At 38.7% G+C, this 19,475-nt stretch overlaps 1 protein-coding gene across 1 annotated transcript; it reads right to left on the bottom strand.

The window, feature by feature from the left end:
* Window positions 1-6,394: 6,394 nt before the first annotated feature.
* Window positions 6,395-17,767, bottom strand: LOC149287211 (phosphoribosyltransferase domain-containing protein 1-like). The gene is made up of 9 exons (XM_089493193.1): window positions 17,699-17,767; window positions 16,800-16,906; window positions 14,711-14,894; window positions 14,288-14,353; window positions 12,499-12,516; window positions 11,453-11,535; window positions 10,495-10,538; window positions 9,538-9,614; window positions 6,395-6,442 (listed from the first exon to the last, which is right to left on the bottom strand). The coding sequence occupies exons 1-9, from the start codon at window positions 17,765-17,767 to the stop codon at window positions 6,395-6,397; spliced, it is 696 nt and encodes a 231-aa protein (XP_089349319.1).
* Between the last annotated feature and the right edge of the window lie 1,708 nt (window positions 17,768-19,475).

Below are 19,475 nucleotides of genomic sequence, written 5' to 3'. Positions count from 1 at the left end.
GCAGTTGTTTAGGGATTTTCAGGATGTCTATGCCTCAAGCATTCTCCAATGGAGTCATCAATGCACACACACATGTATTAACACGTCAATCCTGCTGATTGGAGCACTCCATTGCTTCAAATGGTGACATAAGCATAATATCTTTAGCACAAATGCTCTTATACATACAATATATATATATATATATATATATATATATATATATATATATATAAATACTTTCATCATGTTTTGGACTGTTTGGTTCTTTAAGAAGAATATTTTTTTGGTCAACGGGAAACAAACCTTATTATTCTGTGGAATGTATTAGTTCAGCTAACGCTCACAGTTGTACTTTGAGTTAAATTATTTCATTCTCAACAGGATCTATTTAAAGCCTGTGAAATCTCATCACCTTTTTTTCTTACAAACAGTGATAGGGAAGACAAAAAATAGATGTTCCCAGAGCTTCCCACTCAAAGTGACAAAATAATACTTCACAGATCCAGAAAACACATTTAATTCATCAATAGTTGTTTTTGCAAGCTTTATTTTCATTTTGTTGAATTACTGACATTTCTTGAGACTTTTCCTTTTCAGAATGATTATTCCAACCTAATTCTCTCCCTACTGGGGGTCTGAATATTTACATTTATTTTCCACTTTAATGTATGCCTATTTTACTGTGACATTGCACAAAGTCAAACAATGACATTACTCTTTTATAATAACCAATCTTACCACTTTCTACCTCTCACCCTTTCATACTTTGTTGATCTTCTTGGTTTCCAATATTTTTATAGCCTAGCAGGAAAACTTCGTAATACCCATTCAACCCCCTTTTACAGTAAGACTAATGGGGAGCCTGCGTTCTAGGTTTGATGGGACTGTTCCGGTTCCCGAACAAAGACGAAAAGCCTACTTGTTTAATGTTCCTCTAGCAGAAAGGTCAGTGGATAAAATAAGGTCCAAACAAGGTTTACCTGGGGGTTCAGGGTATTATGGGAAGGCTGGGGAAGTATTTAAGGTTGGGGCAGTTAGAGTTCAGCGCCTTTTTGGTACTTGCCCAGCCAGTGATTTACCTGCCCGCCCAACCTGGAGCAAGTATTTGGGTTGGCGTGGCTTTGTCATGGCGTTTAGCTCCCTTTGGGGAGTTAAGGTGTGTAGTACACCAGTTCTGTTATGGTGGATGATGACGGCACCAGCTGTGCCTAGGATTGGCTGGCGGTGTTTCCGGCATTTACTATGGCCCATGTGGTTTTATGATGTCCTAGTTTAAGAAGGGGTGGGTCATGGGGAGGGGCAACCTGGTAGATGTTTCATTACCTTGTGCTTTAAGTTTGTTAATAAACGCTGTGGCCATTACATTCCCACCTGTCACGCGTTGTGTCTTTATTTTAGGTGTTTGAACGGGGAGGGGGGTTCTTCAAAGGGAACAACACATACAATTGTCAAGAATATTCCTATATCTTCCTCTGTTACTGGCGCACATGCTCTCTAGAGTTCTATAAATATAACAAAAAAATCAAATAAGGTTTTATAAACCCTCATATTACAACAAAAGTCTGTATCTTGTATATCTGTATTTTTTTTAGCAACATACGTAACATTTTTTTGTAAGTTTAGTTAAAAGTTAGTTGTATTGAGATAATAATACTCTGTTGCAAGTAATAATACAGGAGAGAGTGTCCTAGCAGTGCATTCCCATGTTGATTTTTAATTTAATTAGTATTTTTTTAAATCTCTGTAACTGTAGAATCCATATATTTGATTTCCAATACAAACATGCATTTAATTCTTTAAGGACTTATTGAAAACCCATTGCAATCAATACTGCTCAGGGTTAGACTCATGTTTCATAGAAATCTTCTGTCTCTTCCAATATTGAACTATTTTAAAAACAGTTTACCTAAGTCACGTGGAGTGCAGCCTCTGCTCACCCAAGTAATGCTCTGGTTACCTGTTAATACAGAGTGGTGGTTTTCCAGGGCCTCATATCTCAGGTGGTTATGGGCTAGTAAGGAAACTTTGCATGAAGGAGAAGATTTCTGCCACTCCAGTACACCAGGTATAGATGTCGCAGACGGTCAAAGGTATCCAATGGTCACAACTCCACCACCATGATAATTGGTTTAAAGTTTACACAGATACGGTATTGTCCAAAAAGACCAAACAATAAAGAAATCCTTACAAAATACAGAGTTAAGGTATCTAATAACTTATAGTGTAACAGTCTGAGAATCACTCTGCTACTTGTAACATGCCAGTCTCTGTTAGATGCCACATATGGTGCTAAATCACCCGATATAACTGCATCCTACTGATGATGTCATAAGGAAACACCGTGGAGCTCTGTGCTTATAGAACTGTGGTTCTTTAGAATTCCTTAGTAGGTGCAATTAGATAATGCAGTGATTTCATATCTGCAAGTGTGGTTTTATTGTATTACCACCCATCTAGAGCAGGAGTGAAAACCTCATGTTGTATTTATTGATATCATATTGCTCTATATAGTAACCAGCTGCTTGCATGGCCTGATTTTATGAGGACGTGACAAGGTTCACTGCATACTCATATCCAACACGTTGTTACCGATGACTATCCATATGGGAAAGTTTTGAGTGAATATTTTCCAAAATAGGCAGCCTTTTCTTGGGAAACACTAATCAATTATAACTAATATTTTATGCGTACCCCCCCTTTAAACACTGTTCTAAATTATAACCATGTTTCAACCTAATAATTAAACATGAGAACACGTTAATTGATTTTTCCCTTTAGCTGGAGATGAGTTTCAGCTAGTGTGACCATATTGATCATTTTCCAGCACACGGATACAAATGCCTGGAACATGTAAGGCTCTGCCCTGGAGTATGTGGGTATATAACTGAGTGATTCCATTCTGTGAGTTTATACACCCCATTACTGCTGGGCAACTTGGTGAAATTTAACATAAATGTCCTGGAAATACATGGTCACCCGAGGTTCAGCTGTTTTGGGTACTGAGATCCTTCTGAATAGGAGGGTGACGATGTAGACTATATTTTAAATCTATCAAACCCAATAAATTGCTGAATGACATTAAAATGTATTTTAATTTTCAACTTTCAGTTCAACAGTGTTGTTTTCGCAGTCAATTATGAACTATGCAATGCAAATGGGCAGAACATCATCAAATGTATCCTCTCAATAGTGTGAAAATTAATTGAAAGTAATTCTGCACAAAGATCAGAAAAATAGTCAGTTAAATCTCCCCGGGGGACTTCATTTGCCTCTATTTTTTTTTTTATTGGGGCTACTTAGGTTACTTTCTGTTTAGAGATTGAATGATGATGTCGATCTGAAAGCCAGGCTCCCTCTATATCTTCTCATTGTACAGCCCTTAATAATCAAAATGCCAGTTTAAGTGCAAAACCCCCAGCTTATCTGTCAATCCTTAAAATGAAATTCAAACAGATGAAAATCCCACGTTCTCGTTGATTGACGGGAGTCTATTACTTAAAGCATTTTGAAACGAAAATCAAACCGCTTATTAATCTGGAAATCATATTACATAAAATGGGATATAAAGTAGAGTTATCCGTTACATTGGTAGAATAAGTGAATTGGATACGTCTTCCGATCTGCCATTTATTCTAATTTCAAAAATGTGATCTAATAATGATATTGTATAAATTATATATTGTAATGGTTTGTTTCTGAGCCTAATGAAGCGTTCTTGGTTATTATTCACTATTAGAGTACTCGTTTGCTCTGCTTGGCCGTGATGTGCGCAAACACTGGCTTACAATATAAAGGTCATTCGCTGTAGCCAAAACGTGCTCAGATTTTCCTTTCAAAAGACAAAGAATATCAGTTTTTGATAATTAAACACAATTGAATAAGTATGTAACGTATAGGGGGATTTCTTCTTTAGATTATGGTCCGGTGAGTAGAGGGCTTTTAGGCACCTCTAATTAGCCAGATATTATATATGCAGGTAATTGTAAAATACTATGTAATAAACCTCTTCATTAAACTAAAATGTAAAGAAAATGTAAACATAATGTGTGTCTTACAGCAGCGTGTGTGCTAGTGTGATTTGTGTGGCGTGTGATCTGCTGAAAGTGTTACAGTATATACAGCACACATATAAACATACACATGCAGTACACACACCACATTGCACACAAATAGACAGATCTTTGATGCAAATGTGCTTACAGATGGCATGGTGTTGTTGTAGCCAGGCCTACAGCCAGCTAGTGAAGCTGAATTCTGGAATATGACATCATATCCTGGCATACAGCTTCACTACATCATAAGAAGGCCATGTAGGAACTACTACCAAGGTCTGTGCGCAGCGTCAATAGGTTTTGTAGCTCAGTGCACTGAATGTAAGACTGTTCTGCAGAAACCAGGGCACTTGGGAGGTATGCATAAAAATGACATCCCACGGGACAAATATAAGCCGTTTGTGAGGTTACACAATAGACTGCCATGAAATAAACTCTTTAATCTAACTACAAAAATTTTAAGCATCTACATCTGCTCTGTTGCATAATCTATTTTCAACAAAGTGGAAAATATGGGAAGGATATGCACAAGACATGTTTGGAAGCAGCTTCGCTTTGGGTTGTTATGCCAGAAGAAATACATTTTATTTTCAGCGTTATAGCATCTGACACTCTTTGGTAGCGGTTAGAAAAATAACACACACACATATATATAAATATGTATATATATAAATATATTAATTAGTGTCTATTATTTTCATTCCATTGTAATATCAATATTTCAGCCTTCAATAAATGTGCAGAACGCAGCACGAGTATGTGAGCCGCTGATAACATTGATTGGTTTGTACAGCTTTTTCATAGGCTTTACCTCGTTCAGGAAAAGAATAATGTTTATTACTGGTGTGGATTTTTAGGCACGGGACCCAAATCCCTTTGTCACCAAGAACAATGCTGAAATGTCTGGGCTGTTCTGTAATTTGTATGGGTTAGTGGTGTCTGCGCTTCCGATAACACGAGGCAACTGAAGAAAATTTCAGATTCCTAATATCAACAACTCTATCAAAAGTAAACGCATTTGTTCCCAGGCATATAAAGTGATTTGTGACCATCGTGCATGGGTTTTTCTGTACTTACCTGCCCAAGATCTTAATCCACACTGTCCAGTAAAGTCTCTGGGTCATCAAGTTTCTTTTGCTTTTGTAAGAATGCATTTGAGGGTCTGAATATTTGTTCGCATCTAACGTCCAATTGTTTGCCTTCACAGGATCTGATGTACTTCTCAGTGCCCCTTCGAGGGGGTGTTTGTTATTTAGGTAAAAAAACTACACAATGTTGTCATCATTAGATAACTGGCACAGGTTTCCGGGCGGAAGCCTAGGGCATGTGTCATAAGCAGCTTTGTTCAAATGCCTCCCCGCATCATTATTAGACCAACTAAGGGTGCCCAGTGATTACCTAAATCACCTAAATTTACACTATAGTGCAGTATTTCTACTCAAATGACAATAAGAACAAACGTAGCAAACATCATTGTTTTACCAATTCTAAATAAAACTGACAACAGAGTATTCTCATTACTGATAGTCTACAAATAAATATAACTTGCTTATCTCTATAGATATACTTATTATGTAAAACACAAAACCTCACCTTATAAAAATAAGTAAAATTTAAACCTGGTGATTGGGACCCAGTACTAGGTTTCAGGATGCGCGGAGTTGAGCCATGACCTCACTGTGCCGAGTACCAGGATGTGATGTCATTTCTTGGCACACATGGTCAGAATAATCGAGTAAGGGAACCGAGGGAATGTGGTCTTTTGTTGTAATAATAGTCATGAAGTCAAACTGGAGACATTCATTAACAGTTTCCTGACTTACTCATTATATGATATAATTGAATTTGCTATAATGGGGGTAAGCGCTCTGTATGTTTGCTACAAATGGTATTTTAACACTATAATTGCAATTCAAAATAGTTTTTAAAGGTAACAAAAACACTCCTGGGAACGTTCCAGGTTTGATTTGGAGTCTCCAGTCCCATTCCCCAACCACTAAATGCAGAAGATGAGAGCTCGGGTACCCTGGGAGGTTGAGACGCCACTATATTAATGGGCAACTTGGCTGGGCTTAAACCAAGGTCCCAAAGTTACCCAAGCTCCCATGTAAGCGCACAAATACGGTGTATGAGATATTGCTGCGCTGGGTCCTGGGAAGAACAGAACACCGATTTAAAGGATCTGAATAATAAAATATTATAATACACACTCATTTAAAGTAAATATTTTATTGTAGTATCAAATCTTCTCTGTGATAAAAAAAATCATTTGCAAAAGTAGTCCGTTTCAAGGCCTTTACGTTCTTCTGCGTACGGCAACGTTTTCTGTTTCTGTTAATATCTACCAAGTAGAAGATGTCTCACACCTTATATTTTTCTTTGCCGTTATCATTGATGACACATATATGCTGAAAAAGAGTAATAACGGTTTATAAAATGTATGGATAATATATACAAACATGCAGTATGCAATTATAACAAAGACCATACACACATAATTATATATATTTACTAAATATCTATATAATATAATCTGTACAATTAAGTAAAAAAAACAACATTTTATTTAGAATTTGTAGTATTTCTTTCACGGAAGTAGAAATTATCACCACTTAGAAGATCTGTACTACTCATCTCACCTCTGAATCACTTAAACTGGACTCCGAGGGAATTTACCTGTGAGTTAATTTTGATTTATCGACTTTGCTATGGATTATGAAGGTCCAACCTCAGAGTGACTCTTAGTAGAAGAGTTACATTGGTGCTTAATAATTTATAGTAACTAAGATTTTTGGAGGAAAAACTCACATTACGTTAAATCTTGGATAGGGTTCAGTAAGATTCCCTCCACCTCACTGTCCATGCAGTTGTGGTTCATAAAAGGTACATATTCTCAACATAGTCCTTATTGTCTTTGCCTTGATGAACACCCTACTAGGTCAAAATGCTGGCATTTCCATGTATTGCAAGTACCGTATTTGCTCGATTATAAGACAACCCTGATTATAAGACAACCCCCCAAATCTGAATATTAATTTATGAAAAAAAGAAAAAGCCCGAATATAAAACGACCAGTAAATGTTAATTCATGTAAACTATGTGAACAATTGTTGGTTAATAAAAGCTATGATTGAGAAAAATATTTTGTTTTTATTTCCTTTTTTTTCAACCTGCCCCCCCCAGTTATGCACATCTGCCCCCACCCAGAAATGCCTTATACCCCCTATATGCCACTGTGCCCCATGATATGCCTTTTAACCCTCTAAAAGCCACTCTGCCCCAGAAATGCCTTATACCCTCTATATGCCACTGTATCCCATGATATGCCTTTTGACCGGTAAATTGGGGGGCATAACACAGGAGGATCCAGGTCCCCTGCATCTGAGTCCCCGGTGCTTAGTCTGGGCAGCATGTAGAGCTCTACGCGCTGCCCGGACTAAGCACCGGGGACTCAGAAGCACCGGTAAGTTGGGGGGGGGGGTTATAAGACGACCCTGATTATAAGACAAGGGGTATTTTTCAGAGCATTTGCTCTGGAAAAAGCCTCATCTTATAATCGAGCAAATACGGTAAAACCTTATAAGGTTAACAAATTTACAACTGACACACAAGTAACAAACTAATTAATAAGCCAGATGCTCATTAATGAATAGCTCTTCCCACTTGCTCTTGGTTTCCCAGGCAATACAGAAAAAAGTGCATTGCCCTAATTATCAAAATAGCATATTCCTGCTAAGTACTGCATTTTTGGTATAATATGGAAGACTTCAAGGCAGAAGGAAAAGATTGCTATTGGAAATAAAAATTAATTGCAAGCTTTTTTTTTATGAAGAAAATGCTGCAATATAATTTAAGGGATACAAAATGCTATGATGTTAGAGTAGATTAATTTCTTGATAGAAATAGAATTAGATTCTTCCCCGATATCAGTATGTGCGGTACTTGTATTACATCGCCAAAAGATGGCAATGTTGCAGTAAACCACGAAAGGCTTTAGCAATAAGTAGATGTCACCGCAACTGTAGGCTCTGTGATGTGACAGTAATACATTGGATTTTTTTTGTATTCTACATTTGGGTTACGTGGTACCTGCCAAGAAAGTTAGTAGAGAATAAAATATTCCGACTCTCCTTGCCAACAACTAACACTCATATTGCTCATTTTAGTGACAGGTCCCAGAAACCCCTGAACCAGTACAGCAAAAGATATTATATTATTATTAGTATTATTAAGAATAATAATAATAATAATGTCAGCATTTACAAGGGGCAAAAAGCAATTTGTTAGGAGACCAATGATTATGTCCAAAAGACAAAATGCATGTGGCAATGTTCTGCAAACCCTGGGCTTTAACCACATTTTGCATATCTATGCATTAACTGGATATATAAATTGGATTTTTCACGCTACAATGGTCTTCAAGCAATTTAGTATCCTATGAGTCCCTGGGTACTGTATTATTTTACTTTCCAAGTATTTTCAATTCACTGAAAGAAACTCAAACACAACCCGTTCTACTGCCACCAAAGACTGGATGAGAATTTTTTCCAGTAACCTCATCCATGGTAGTAAATGGGTGACCTCAAGGTGCACCCAATAGCACCCATATGCCTTTACCCATTTCCCATCCTCATCCATGCAGAAGTTGTGTTCGGCCAAACATACCGCTTAACACGTGACGTACCTACTGCCAGACAGCTCCAGTGCTGCCTTGGCGAGCGTTCTGGAAGGGTCTAACGAGACCACCTGTGCTCATGCACAGAAAGGCAGTCAGTGGCATGAAACATCGAACCACAGAGACGTTACTCTGAAGCTGCTGCTTCTCCTTGAGGTAAGTATTTACATTCTCTTTCGCACATAAAAGTGCTTACATATGCATTTATTGTCCAGGGGGCTGCCTGGGACACTAGAATGTCACTTTAATAAAATCAAAAGTCTATAGTATTGAAATAAAAATGAAAATAGACATGCTTCAAGATAACATACCATGCAACAAATGAATAAAATGGAACAATTTAGGCAAACATAGGAAATATGTGCCTCAGACCATCTCTGTCATGCACATCATATTCTTCAGCTATTCACAGTCCCATCAATCTCCTGTTCAAGTAAGACTACAGCGTAGAATGCATAGTGCCCGATCCCTGCGCTATACATGCTCTAAAAAGGGAGGATTTGAGGCAATTCATGGGCAGAGAGCAATGTGGTTGCCCATGTACTTTGGGCAGGGTCATGTAAGCAAGTTATTTCATTGTACAGATAACTATAATAAAAATAAACAATAAAAACTATGGAGCGCTTACCGTAGGACATCACACAGGCTATGGTTTAACAAGTAATACTGAAATTAAGCCACATCTGGGGTGGGTATTCATGGGATGCCTGCTTCACTTGGCTGCCACAAATGTCTTTCTAATTTACGTTACGCAATAAGTATCAGTTTCTTGGCTGTTGTCAGTTAAAGACCTCGCACTCAAAGGGTTACGTTGTTTCTAATACTTACATGAAGATCTCTAAAGTGTTCATTGTAGTCTAAGGCATAGCCAACCACAAATATGTCAGGAATTTGGAATCCAGTATCTTAAAAAAAAAAAAAAAAAAAGACAACATAGGATTATAAAAAATTTACTTTAAAAAATGTCTTTATACGTACATTTCTTTCTGAACGCAATAAATAAATTACTAAAATTCTGCCCCACTGGTTCCAAAAAGATCATCCAGTTATCCGAGAGCGAGGGCATTAGTAGTTTCAGAGCGAAGGTCTGTATGTATTGATGGATTGTACAATATATACACAATTTGTATATTCTAGGATTGTTTTTGATGCAAACTAAGTGAAAGAAAGTAATGCAAAACCATTTCATTTTACATTTTTTATAAGCAGTATATATAGAGCACTATAGGAGGGCTGAGTGGGTACTATGAGATTAATGAGCATTAGCTCTGCAAAATGTAAGAATTTTTTTTCTAAGCATAAATTAGTAAGGGGTAATACTTATAAGTTATGGTGCCTCAGATATGCCAACTGCCTCATGCATTTTGTGCTACGAGGCAGTTGGCATATATGAGCTCCTGTTAGTTTATATGTAGATATGAAGGTGTCTGAATGGAGATGCGCCATGGAGTATAGGAGGAGTGTGTTACAACATTGGGAAGGGCGCTGTTTGTGCCAATTTCCTAAATATACTAGTTAGCTCTGTCCTGCTCTATCCATGCCCACCCACCTCAGTAATCCCCCAATTCTTCATCCCTAAATTGCTCAACACAGGCAAGTCCCTAGAGGTAGTGCTGATCCTGGGGCAAATATGAATGTCGGCTCCTTTATTTACCCTGCAAGCCTCTTGCAACAACAATCCCTATGGATGTGAATGAGTAACATAATAATAACTAGGGCTTTATGCCGAGGAGATCTCAGCAGCAATACAAGATGGGATCTAATATGGGGAAAAAAACTACTTACAGTCTGGTCTGTAGTTATTGTTTCCCGTTCTCTTGACAAGCAAACTGTAAAGAAATAATAGCCACTTTAACATTACATATAGGTGCTGTGTAAAGAATACCGGGTGTCTATTGTATCAGAGGAGGCGCTGACTAGGAAGGATTCACAAATACTGTCACCATTAAAACACATTAATAAGGTTTTGGTAGCAGTATAAACTGCTTTGTGTGCCCACTATGTAGGAGGTGAGCGTAGGTTCTCACCCTATTGAGAGTGTGCCTTGACGTGGCGGGTGAGCTTAATTATGCTTTGGCCAATTCATATAACCAAAACCTCTCATTTATATTATGTTTATATATTTGTTGCCAACTATATTAGGGTAAGAAGCGCAGACAGTTTTTGTTTTTTGTATACATTGTACAGCCAATACACTGTTTTTGCAGCATGCTTACACCTGTTTGGTAGGCCTCGTATTATACATTTGTATTATTTGAGCCTGTGACTAGCTTAGCGCACCGACATTTTTTCTTTTCACCATTAAAAGGAAGCAAGTGGATCTCCAACCATAGCTTTTTTCTTTTTAATATTTGTATCACTTAAAAATATTTTTCAAATATAGGGCAATTTTCCTTTTTTAAAGAGTTTTCACAAAATACCATTTAAAAGCTATCGGCTTTTCAACATGTTTTGTTTCTCCCGGAATGGCGGGACCTTCTGGCTAATTAAGGTGTATGGCAAAAGGGATCCACCGCGGCAAAAAAAATCCACCGTGCAGTGTTTGGAGTATGAAATGATAAATGGGGGAAAAAAATCTAATTCTCAGTGCATTACTGTTTTCAACGCTGGATTTATAGTAACTTATCCCCATGAATTGAAGGTCCATTTAATAAACATATACGTTAATTTCCATACACAAAGCCATTATATAGATGTGTATTCATGTGAGATGTTGATAGGATGTGCGTTGGAAGGTACCGACCTCGCTACTTTCACCATCTTTGGTTCATACTTCTCAATATGACTAAGCAGAGCCTTCATCGTCTGCCCGGTTCCGACAACATCCTTCAGAATGCAAAGACAAGACAACAGACCATTTGCAACAAACAAGAAACTTTGTTTAACAAGAAAACCACTTAAAAGTAACTAAAAAAAATGCTAGACCACAGCAGGTGTTTAAACAAAGAAGGGAATGGAAAAACTTAGATTTGTATCTGTAAAAGCATCATTCTAGAACATGGGAGAGATGCAGTTCTGCTCCAAAGGGACGCTTCCATTTTGAAGAAGAAAAACAACCACTTGTTTAGACGGTAAGCTCCTTACATTTTGTGTCTTTAAGTCTAATTTGTTATGCACTACTTGTTATGTCTACCCACTGTACAGGGCTGCAGAATATGGTGGAGCCATAGAAGAGGTCGAGCCTAGACTTTCTAAAAGCACGAAGGAGCAGTAGTAGAAGCAGAAGCACATCCTGGCAGTCGGGAGTGCAGATCAAGCAGTGGTCAGAGAGCAGGCAAAATCATCAGAAGTCAGAAAACCCATCATTCAGCACTCAGGACTTACCGTTAAATCTTAAACAAACTTACTTTTAAACCATGGCTGCAACCCTACCTGGATCTGATCTCGTGCTCCCTCACAGTCCTCACACGCTGCCTGACTCTGAGCGCCAGGGAATGACATCATATCCCGGAGTTCAGACTCATTCAGTGTGCCGGGACCGAGTGCCAGGAAATGACATCATATCCTGGAGTTCAGACTCATTCAGCGTGCTGGGACTGAAGGAACGCGATGGAGAGAGCTCTGCTAGAAATATGAAATTAGCTTCTATTCCCCTGACTGAATAACTTCACGTTTTAACTTCTAAGTCATGCCTTCAAGCTCAAAAAATAGTTTGTTTTTGCTTATTTTACAACGTTGATAATATGTGTTAATCATTATAAAACTTGGTCGTAGAATATAGCTAAAAAAGCAAAACATTAATTTAGGTTAAAGAATATATTAAATAAAACAGGTCAGAGAGCTACGTACCTCTACGATCAGCACATTCTAAATTGAAAGGAAAGAAAAAAAAAACAAAAAAAAAAAATCACATTAGCTGTACTGTCAGCAGTTTGGTAAATGTTACATTAAAATAGCCGTTAAGCTGTGGGCTGCAGTAATTAGCAATGACTAAAATAATTTAGGTTAGATTTTTTACAACATATGTTACAGGGAGAGGTTCTATTTTATAATAATTTTATTGCACCCGCGCTGTCAAAATGTGGTGCTAATTAGAACATACTTGACTTGGAGCTCTTATTATTTCTTGATGTTACATAGAAAAAAAAAAAAGTTCCACGTAATTACAGAATATATATATATATATATATATATATATATATATATATTTATTTCAGCAGGTAAGAGCTACTCGGCCCATCTGGTTGTTCTACGTGCTATAAGATCTCACAATTTATTTGGTGCTCGACCTTGTCTTAGGTTCAGAAAACCATTATACGTATCCCTTGTGTGGTTAAATTCCCTTATTGTATTGACTCCTGCTACTGGGCATCTTTTCTGCTTACCCTCCACCCTTACAGAGAAGATATAGTTTCAGTATACGGATCGCTGGTAACAAATGAGAACGCTAAGGTTTGGAGAAGAAGGAAAGTCATTGTAATCGTTCATAAAAATAAGAAGCCCGGAAATCAATGCTGGACAAGACCAAGAACCCGAACATGGTCAGGCAATCAATTTCCACGTTAGACTGTATTACTGGTTTCTAAGGGATCCCTAAATAATACTCACAAAGGGTCCACAATATTATGTCATAATACATGAGGTCACATGTGACACTGCGGCTTAAAACAATAAGAAAACTGACCTGCTAGCCTAGACTTTTCTTAAATATTGTTTAACGCCTCGTGTCAACGGTAATAACCAACCCTAAAAGGGCCACACATATTGTATGAAACATGTGGTTGTATGGCGTATTACAATGTAACCAGATAATAAATAAAACACAGATACAATTTCTTTGGATGAACAAAGGCCGTGGTCTTTTATTTAGCTTATAAGAAATTTACCATATAAACACTCAACCAATAACTTAGTATCAACTTCATAAATAACCACAACTCTTGGCCCAAACCACAGAGTTAATAAATTAAAACAAGGCCGACTGCCCCAAAGCCGGTCGGCCTACCACTGAAACAACCCCTATGTTCACTCTCTTTACAGAAAGCAACTTAACCCCAATAAAAGCCACGACATGAAATATATACTTTTTTTTTTTTTTTTTTATAAAATAGAAAAATACATATATGTAAAATAAAAAGGGAGGGGGGGCGGGCGACAATTCAGCAGCTCTTCCATGCTGCCCCCCGAAGCCTTGCTGAAAACCGCCGCTCACCAGACGCAATAAAGGCCAGTGCAGTCGGTTAACGCAGCCTGGGGTAGTGAAACGCACGCCTCAGGAACAGCGCTTATATAGGGCAAAATCCCGCCCAAACCATAGTGCGAGCTGTCCGCGAGCGCAACAAAAAGCAGCAGCGCGAGGCAAACTAAGCGGCGCGAGGCAAACTAAGCGGCGCCAGCGCATGCCAAACACAAACCATGCTGTCCTTTGCCTGACCCCTGCAGACTTAACCCCTTCACATCCTTAGCTTCCCCAACAACCACATGTAACCCTGTGCTATTTACACAGGGTTTTCATGAGCTACTTCATCTGGATTTAAATATCTGATTAGGCAATTACACAAAAACAGTGTGTTAGTGCAAGTGGGGCAATTAAAGGGGATTCATTTCTTATTAAACACATTTAGTAGAATTAAACTACCTTTCCAGTCAACTTTAACAGCTCCTCTCCTCCAATTATTTCAATCTCATCGGTGGACTTGTCATTCTTAAGAAAATAAAACATTTATTTGGTTAAACAATTATTATTTACATACATAGTTATTATACATACACACTTAAAAGGAGCACTTCTGCCCAGTTTAAGGCATATTGGATCCCATTTTGTATGGACCCCAGTACATTTTACTGCGTCCAAACTGGTGTAAGCAATCATTCGTTTCTAATACTTGGAAAATAAGACTTTTGTCTCATTTAACTCCTCACAACCTCATCCTGACGAGTCTCATAAAGTACAAAACAGCTGTCCATGAGCGGTGATCTGCTAACCCTTTATATAGTACTTCTAAACCATTACAGACACAACAAATATATAGAACAAGCACTAAAACTATGCTGCACTTACACAATAACTTCTGAGCCTGATGAAGTCAACCCTCATGGAGATGAATCTTTCGGAATTCCGACTGAGGTTCTTAATGTGTTCAACAAGGTCTGCGCAGAACTTGTAGCCTCCTTTGAGAACGCACAGGACGGTGATGTGATTATCCCCAATGTCCTTCATTATGTCGCTGGCTAAGCGCTCTATCCTGGAAAACAAAACCGTAAGTTTCCTGGGCAATCACCAGCGCATCAGCAGCCGGGAGGCGATCCAGCTATTATAAAATATATTACAGTAAATTAAACAAAGGTAACTGGAAGCATTAATAAGCTTAAAATGGAAGATATAATAGTGGATACTGGATACCAAACCAAGTGTACTCGTTCTCAAAAACGCTGGATTATCCCTTTTTATTTTTTAAAGCCCTTCATCAAAGAAATAAATAGCATTCATCCAATAAGTATAATGTCTGGTCTAGTTGACATGTAGTGTTACGTTTTCAGATGCAATTTTTCAGCAATTTTTTAAGAAATACATTACGAAATCATCAGATTAATTACTCAGGTGGCTTTTAGAACTCACATCAAAGAATCTGAATGCCATCTGATTTTGTAGCACCGATATACAGCACCTTGTAAAGATTTAAAGGGTAAAGGGATCAGGTGGTTGCTGTTAAAAAAGCAGTCATGCCCCTGACCCGGCAGTACTGTTTGGTTATAGCCTCATGATGGCAGTCAGAGACTATTGCACGTTGCTGTACAGGGACTGGGCACATCCATCCAGTACACCCAGCACTCACTCGGCTTGCTTTTAGCACTGTAGCCTGTGATTATGGAAGTGGTAGGGGTTTACTAACTCGGCAGAGCAATTAACATAGACAGGCTTACTAAGAGATTATATATATATATATATATATATATATATATATATATATATATCTCATGTCACATGTTTCCCTAAAAAAAACCTCTTGTATCCATCTCAGCAACGCTTCTGTGTATACACAGAACACCAGGGGGGGGGTGATCTGGGTACTGCCACAGGTGTATAAAATCAAGCACCTAGCCATGCAGTCTGCAGTTACTGCTTGTTATTCCACAGTCATCTGTAAGCGGTATTACTGGAGTGGAAGAGTTAAGGAACAGCAGCAACTCAGCCACGAAGAAGAGTTCCAAACTTCCACTGGCATTAATACCAGTTATACCCGTTTAACGAGGCAGGCTACTGCTGACCGGGGAGACCCCAGGCTGTCGAACGACACCCTGATCAACCAGTGCAAAAAACCTAAGATGTTCTATTAGAGGACCTAATACTAAGTCCTGTGTTAAAATTCACACGTCAAGGCTGTTATCTGTCATTATCTTGCCCAGTGGTGTTGTCCACATGCTGTGTGGAGTGTAATCTGGGGTCCAAATTGTATAGGCAGAGTATGGCTCAAGTGTCTGTCAGGTGCCAAGTTCAATACGCCCAACTAAATAGCTTCAACCAGAGGCGTAAGCTAGAGTGGCAGGTCGAGGAGGCGCACTATAAGAGACAAATCATACTATGGGCCATCGGCCTACTACTACTGCTTAATGGACTGGTTAGACTTTGATCTCTCTTGTGACCGGCTCATTGACACTATAGAGGTCTGTGCCTATCTGGCATGACCCCATCTCTTCCTCCACTCATTCTCATACAAAACAACGGATATGACATTATGTCACAGTGCTCTGCACAGAGGATGGATTTTGGAGGCAGTTGAAAGCTCTGCAAGTGCTGGTCCTAGGGTGGTGACCTCTATGCATACACCACGGGCTACAGCTAGGTTTATTGAATAGATCTCACAAGCTAAACACTAGCTTTTTAGATGTGGTTTTAAGTTTCCTAGGTGCTTCATGGCTGAGAATTCTAAAGTGACTTGCAGTCAGGAATAGCTGGAATGCCACCTAATGGATTCACCTCCTCAAGCGAGTTCACTGGAGGTTTCCTACAGTCAGCAGAATTTCGTTTACGCAGATACTCTAGTTTTGTGCTTCAGTGACTCCGTGCTACACACACACAAATATAGACAATTGCACATACATCACAATCATGTACAATAAGTATTTTGTACAATTCAATTTTAAAATACCTGTCTACTATTACACCATGGGGTATGAAAACACAATCCAAATCTTCACAATAATGGTTGGGCAATGTAAACATATCCAGTTTAAATCCGGTCCAAGAATCTGAAATCTAGAAACATAAAGTACATAAATTTTGCATGTTATTAAAAACAATAAAAAAAAATACATTTGGATTATCTTGTAAAAATTCCAGATATTCAGAGGGATATTCTAGCAACAAAATATGTTTCCTGTATTTTGCACAAATTATTGTTCATTTCATTCATTCGCTGAACTAAATACGCCATTTTAAATGCTCTGTGCACCAGGCACTTAAAGGTTAGTCCGGTTTTCCTAACCTATTAAAATTGAGAGAAAGCATGAAAGTGTCCTCAGCTCATGTGCATCACAGACTTTGGGAGGTAGAAATAGTGATTAAAGAATCCTTGGCAATAATCCCTCAGTAAAACTTGGCACGGTTCCTGAGTATTTACCAAGGACTGTTGTGCTTTTGTATACTAACTCACATCCCACGCAGGAATTTTCATCAGCACACAATGCGGTATAGAACACTGTGTAAAAGTGCGGTTTCACGTTGTGACTAGGACATGAACCACGAAAATGTTTTGTCTTCTAAGTTAGCTTGGGCCTTAACCTCTCTAACACTGAACAGAGCATAAAAAAAACTCTATAGAGGTTGTGGTAATACTATTGCACCATAAAATAGGGTTAAACGGGCACCTATATTACTAGTTTTTATGTATATATATATAAATTTATTTTTTACAGTTGGGCAGGCCTCTGCTGGCTCTAGTACAGCTCCTGGATTGTCAAAAGGAGACCAGTGATTCTTTTTCATGACAACCATTGTTTTGCGCCCAAAAAACAGAAAACAATTAAAAGTTAAGAAATATTTCGTTACCACAAGTCCATGATGTGTGTTGATGGGCGATGGTGATGGTGATGATGTTGATACATTGTCTTGAGACATATTGAGACAGTATATGTGAGGCACCTTATGCAGTTCTACAAAACAAGAGTGTGTATGTCATATAAATGGACCCGTTTGCATGTGACAGTATTATTATTATTATTGTTTTATTTATATAGCGCCAACAATATTCACAGGGCATGACAAAACTGGAACTGACAAAGACGAACAGATAGATTAGATAAAGAGGGCCCGGCTCACATGCTTACACTCTGGAGGGAATGGGGTGGATGGAAGGTAGGTAGAAAGGGGTGAGATAGTGCCGTATTGTGTTAGGGGCAGATAAGTTCTGGCTGCACAGATTGTTCGCTCCTCTGAAGAAGTGGGTTTGAGGGCTTTTCTTGAATATTGAGAGGGAAGGTGAAAGCTGGAGGTTCGGTGGAAGTGAGTTCCAGAGGTAAGTGGGAAGAGGTGATAAGAGCCAAGGGGGAAAGCGTTAGCCCACGGGAAAACGTAAAGTAAGGAAGTATTTTGTTATGAAGGCAGAAATGTAAAGAAGAGCAGTTACACTCACAATAAGTGAGTGAGAGTTCAAATAATATATGGTCTGGATACCCTTTATCACAATGCTCACATTCACCCTTATTTTCACAGACACGGTTTCGCAGACATGTGCTTCTAGAGAGCATTAGTCTGTCCGTGGTTTCAATGGTCAAAGTGTAATATCACCCTCCTTCCATTGCTCCCCCTGAGAGAGGCCACCTGGACCCAAGGCCTGCAAGGGCCCAGACACGGGTATAGGGCCATGACGGCCAGTTAAAGGGCCTGTGACAGATCAGGAAGCGAGGTCTCTGTGCTTTCCTGGGCACAGATTGAACCAACCCGATGGTGGTCCTGTATATGTACACATACATGTTCCATACTATGTGATTTAGCATTAAGAAATATCACTGGCCAAATTGTATGTGAAAGCATCTTAACACATTCTGACATATGGTCTAATTTAAGAATACTCATAGCAATTACCTGTTGGGAGACAACATGTAATAATTTGAACTGATCCTGTGTAAACTTGCTAAGTTTATCAGGTCTGTTGAAATGTGGCGACTAAAACAGCAAATAAACCAAAAACCCAAAGTAAAAATAAATATCAGGCAAAGCTGTAGGTTTCCCAAGCATTTCTTCAATTGCTTATGATTAACTATTTAACCATTCTATAGAATCCATTGGCACATTCAAAATCTAACAGGATTCAATATTTTCACCAGAAATCAAGAATACATTTCTGCACAAAACAGAATGAGCACAATCTTACTTCCAGGCTTCACCCGATAGCCAATCACAGCCTCGCACAAGAAAACTGCCCCTTACTATTATTCATTCACACTCTGGAACAGCCACGCTGATCACGAACACATCACACGAGTAATTCTCAGGACTCCATACAAATTTACACCAAAAAGGATCACACTCATTCACCAATTTTCACCATTTCCACGCACAGAACCCGAGCCACGTGGGTTCATTGAAGGCTTTTCTTGATCGCCCAAAATATATCACATAACCTTCCCTCATAGAACATTCACACTTGCACTTATTCCATTTAGAAGCAGGTCCCAGGCCAGATGCTCACCTCAGTTTCCTTACCGCCCCACAGATCCTTAATGTAGGAAGGGTGAGGAAGCCAGCTCCTTGCTAAGCTGGGAGAAGGAGGGCTCTGTCTCAAAGACAGATTGTTCCCCTGTGATGTTCTGGCATTCAGAGAAAC

Source organism: Sceloporus occidentalis, unplaced genomic scaffold (assembly GCF_023333645.1).
Source record: "Sceloporus occidentalis isolate IW3139 unplaced genomic scaffold, rSceOcc1.0.p SCAF_63, whole genome shotgun sequence".
Lineage (NCBI taxonomy): Eukaryota > Metazoa > Chordata > Lepidosauria > Squamata > Phrynosomatidae > Sceloporus > Sceloporus occidentalis.
Note: the sequence above shows the minus strand (reverse complement) of the source record. Positions and strands in the feature narration are given on the sequence as shown.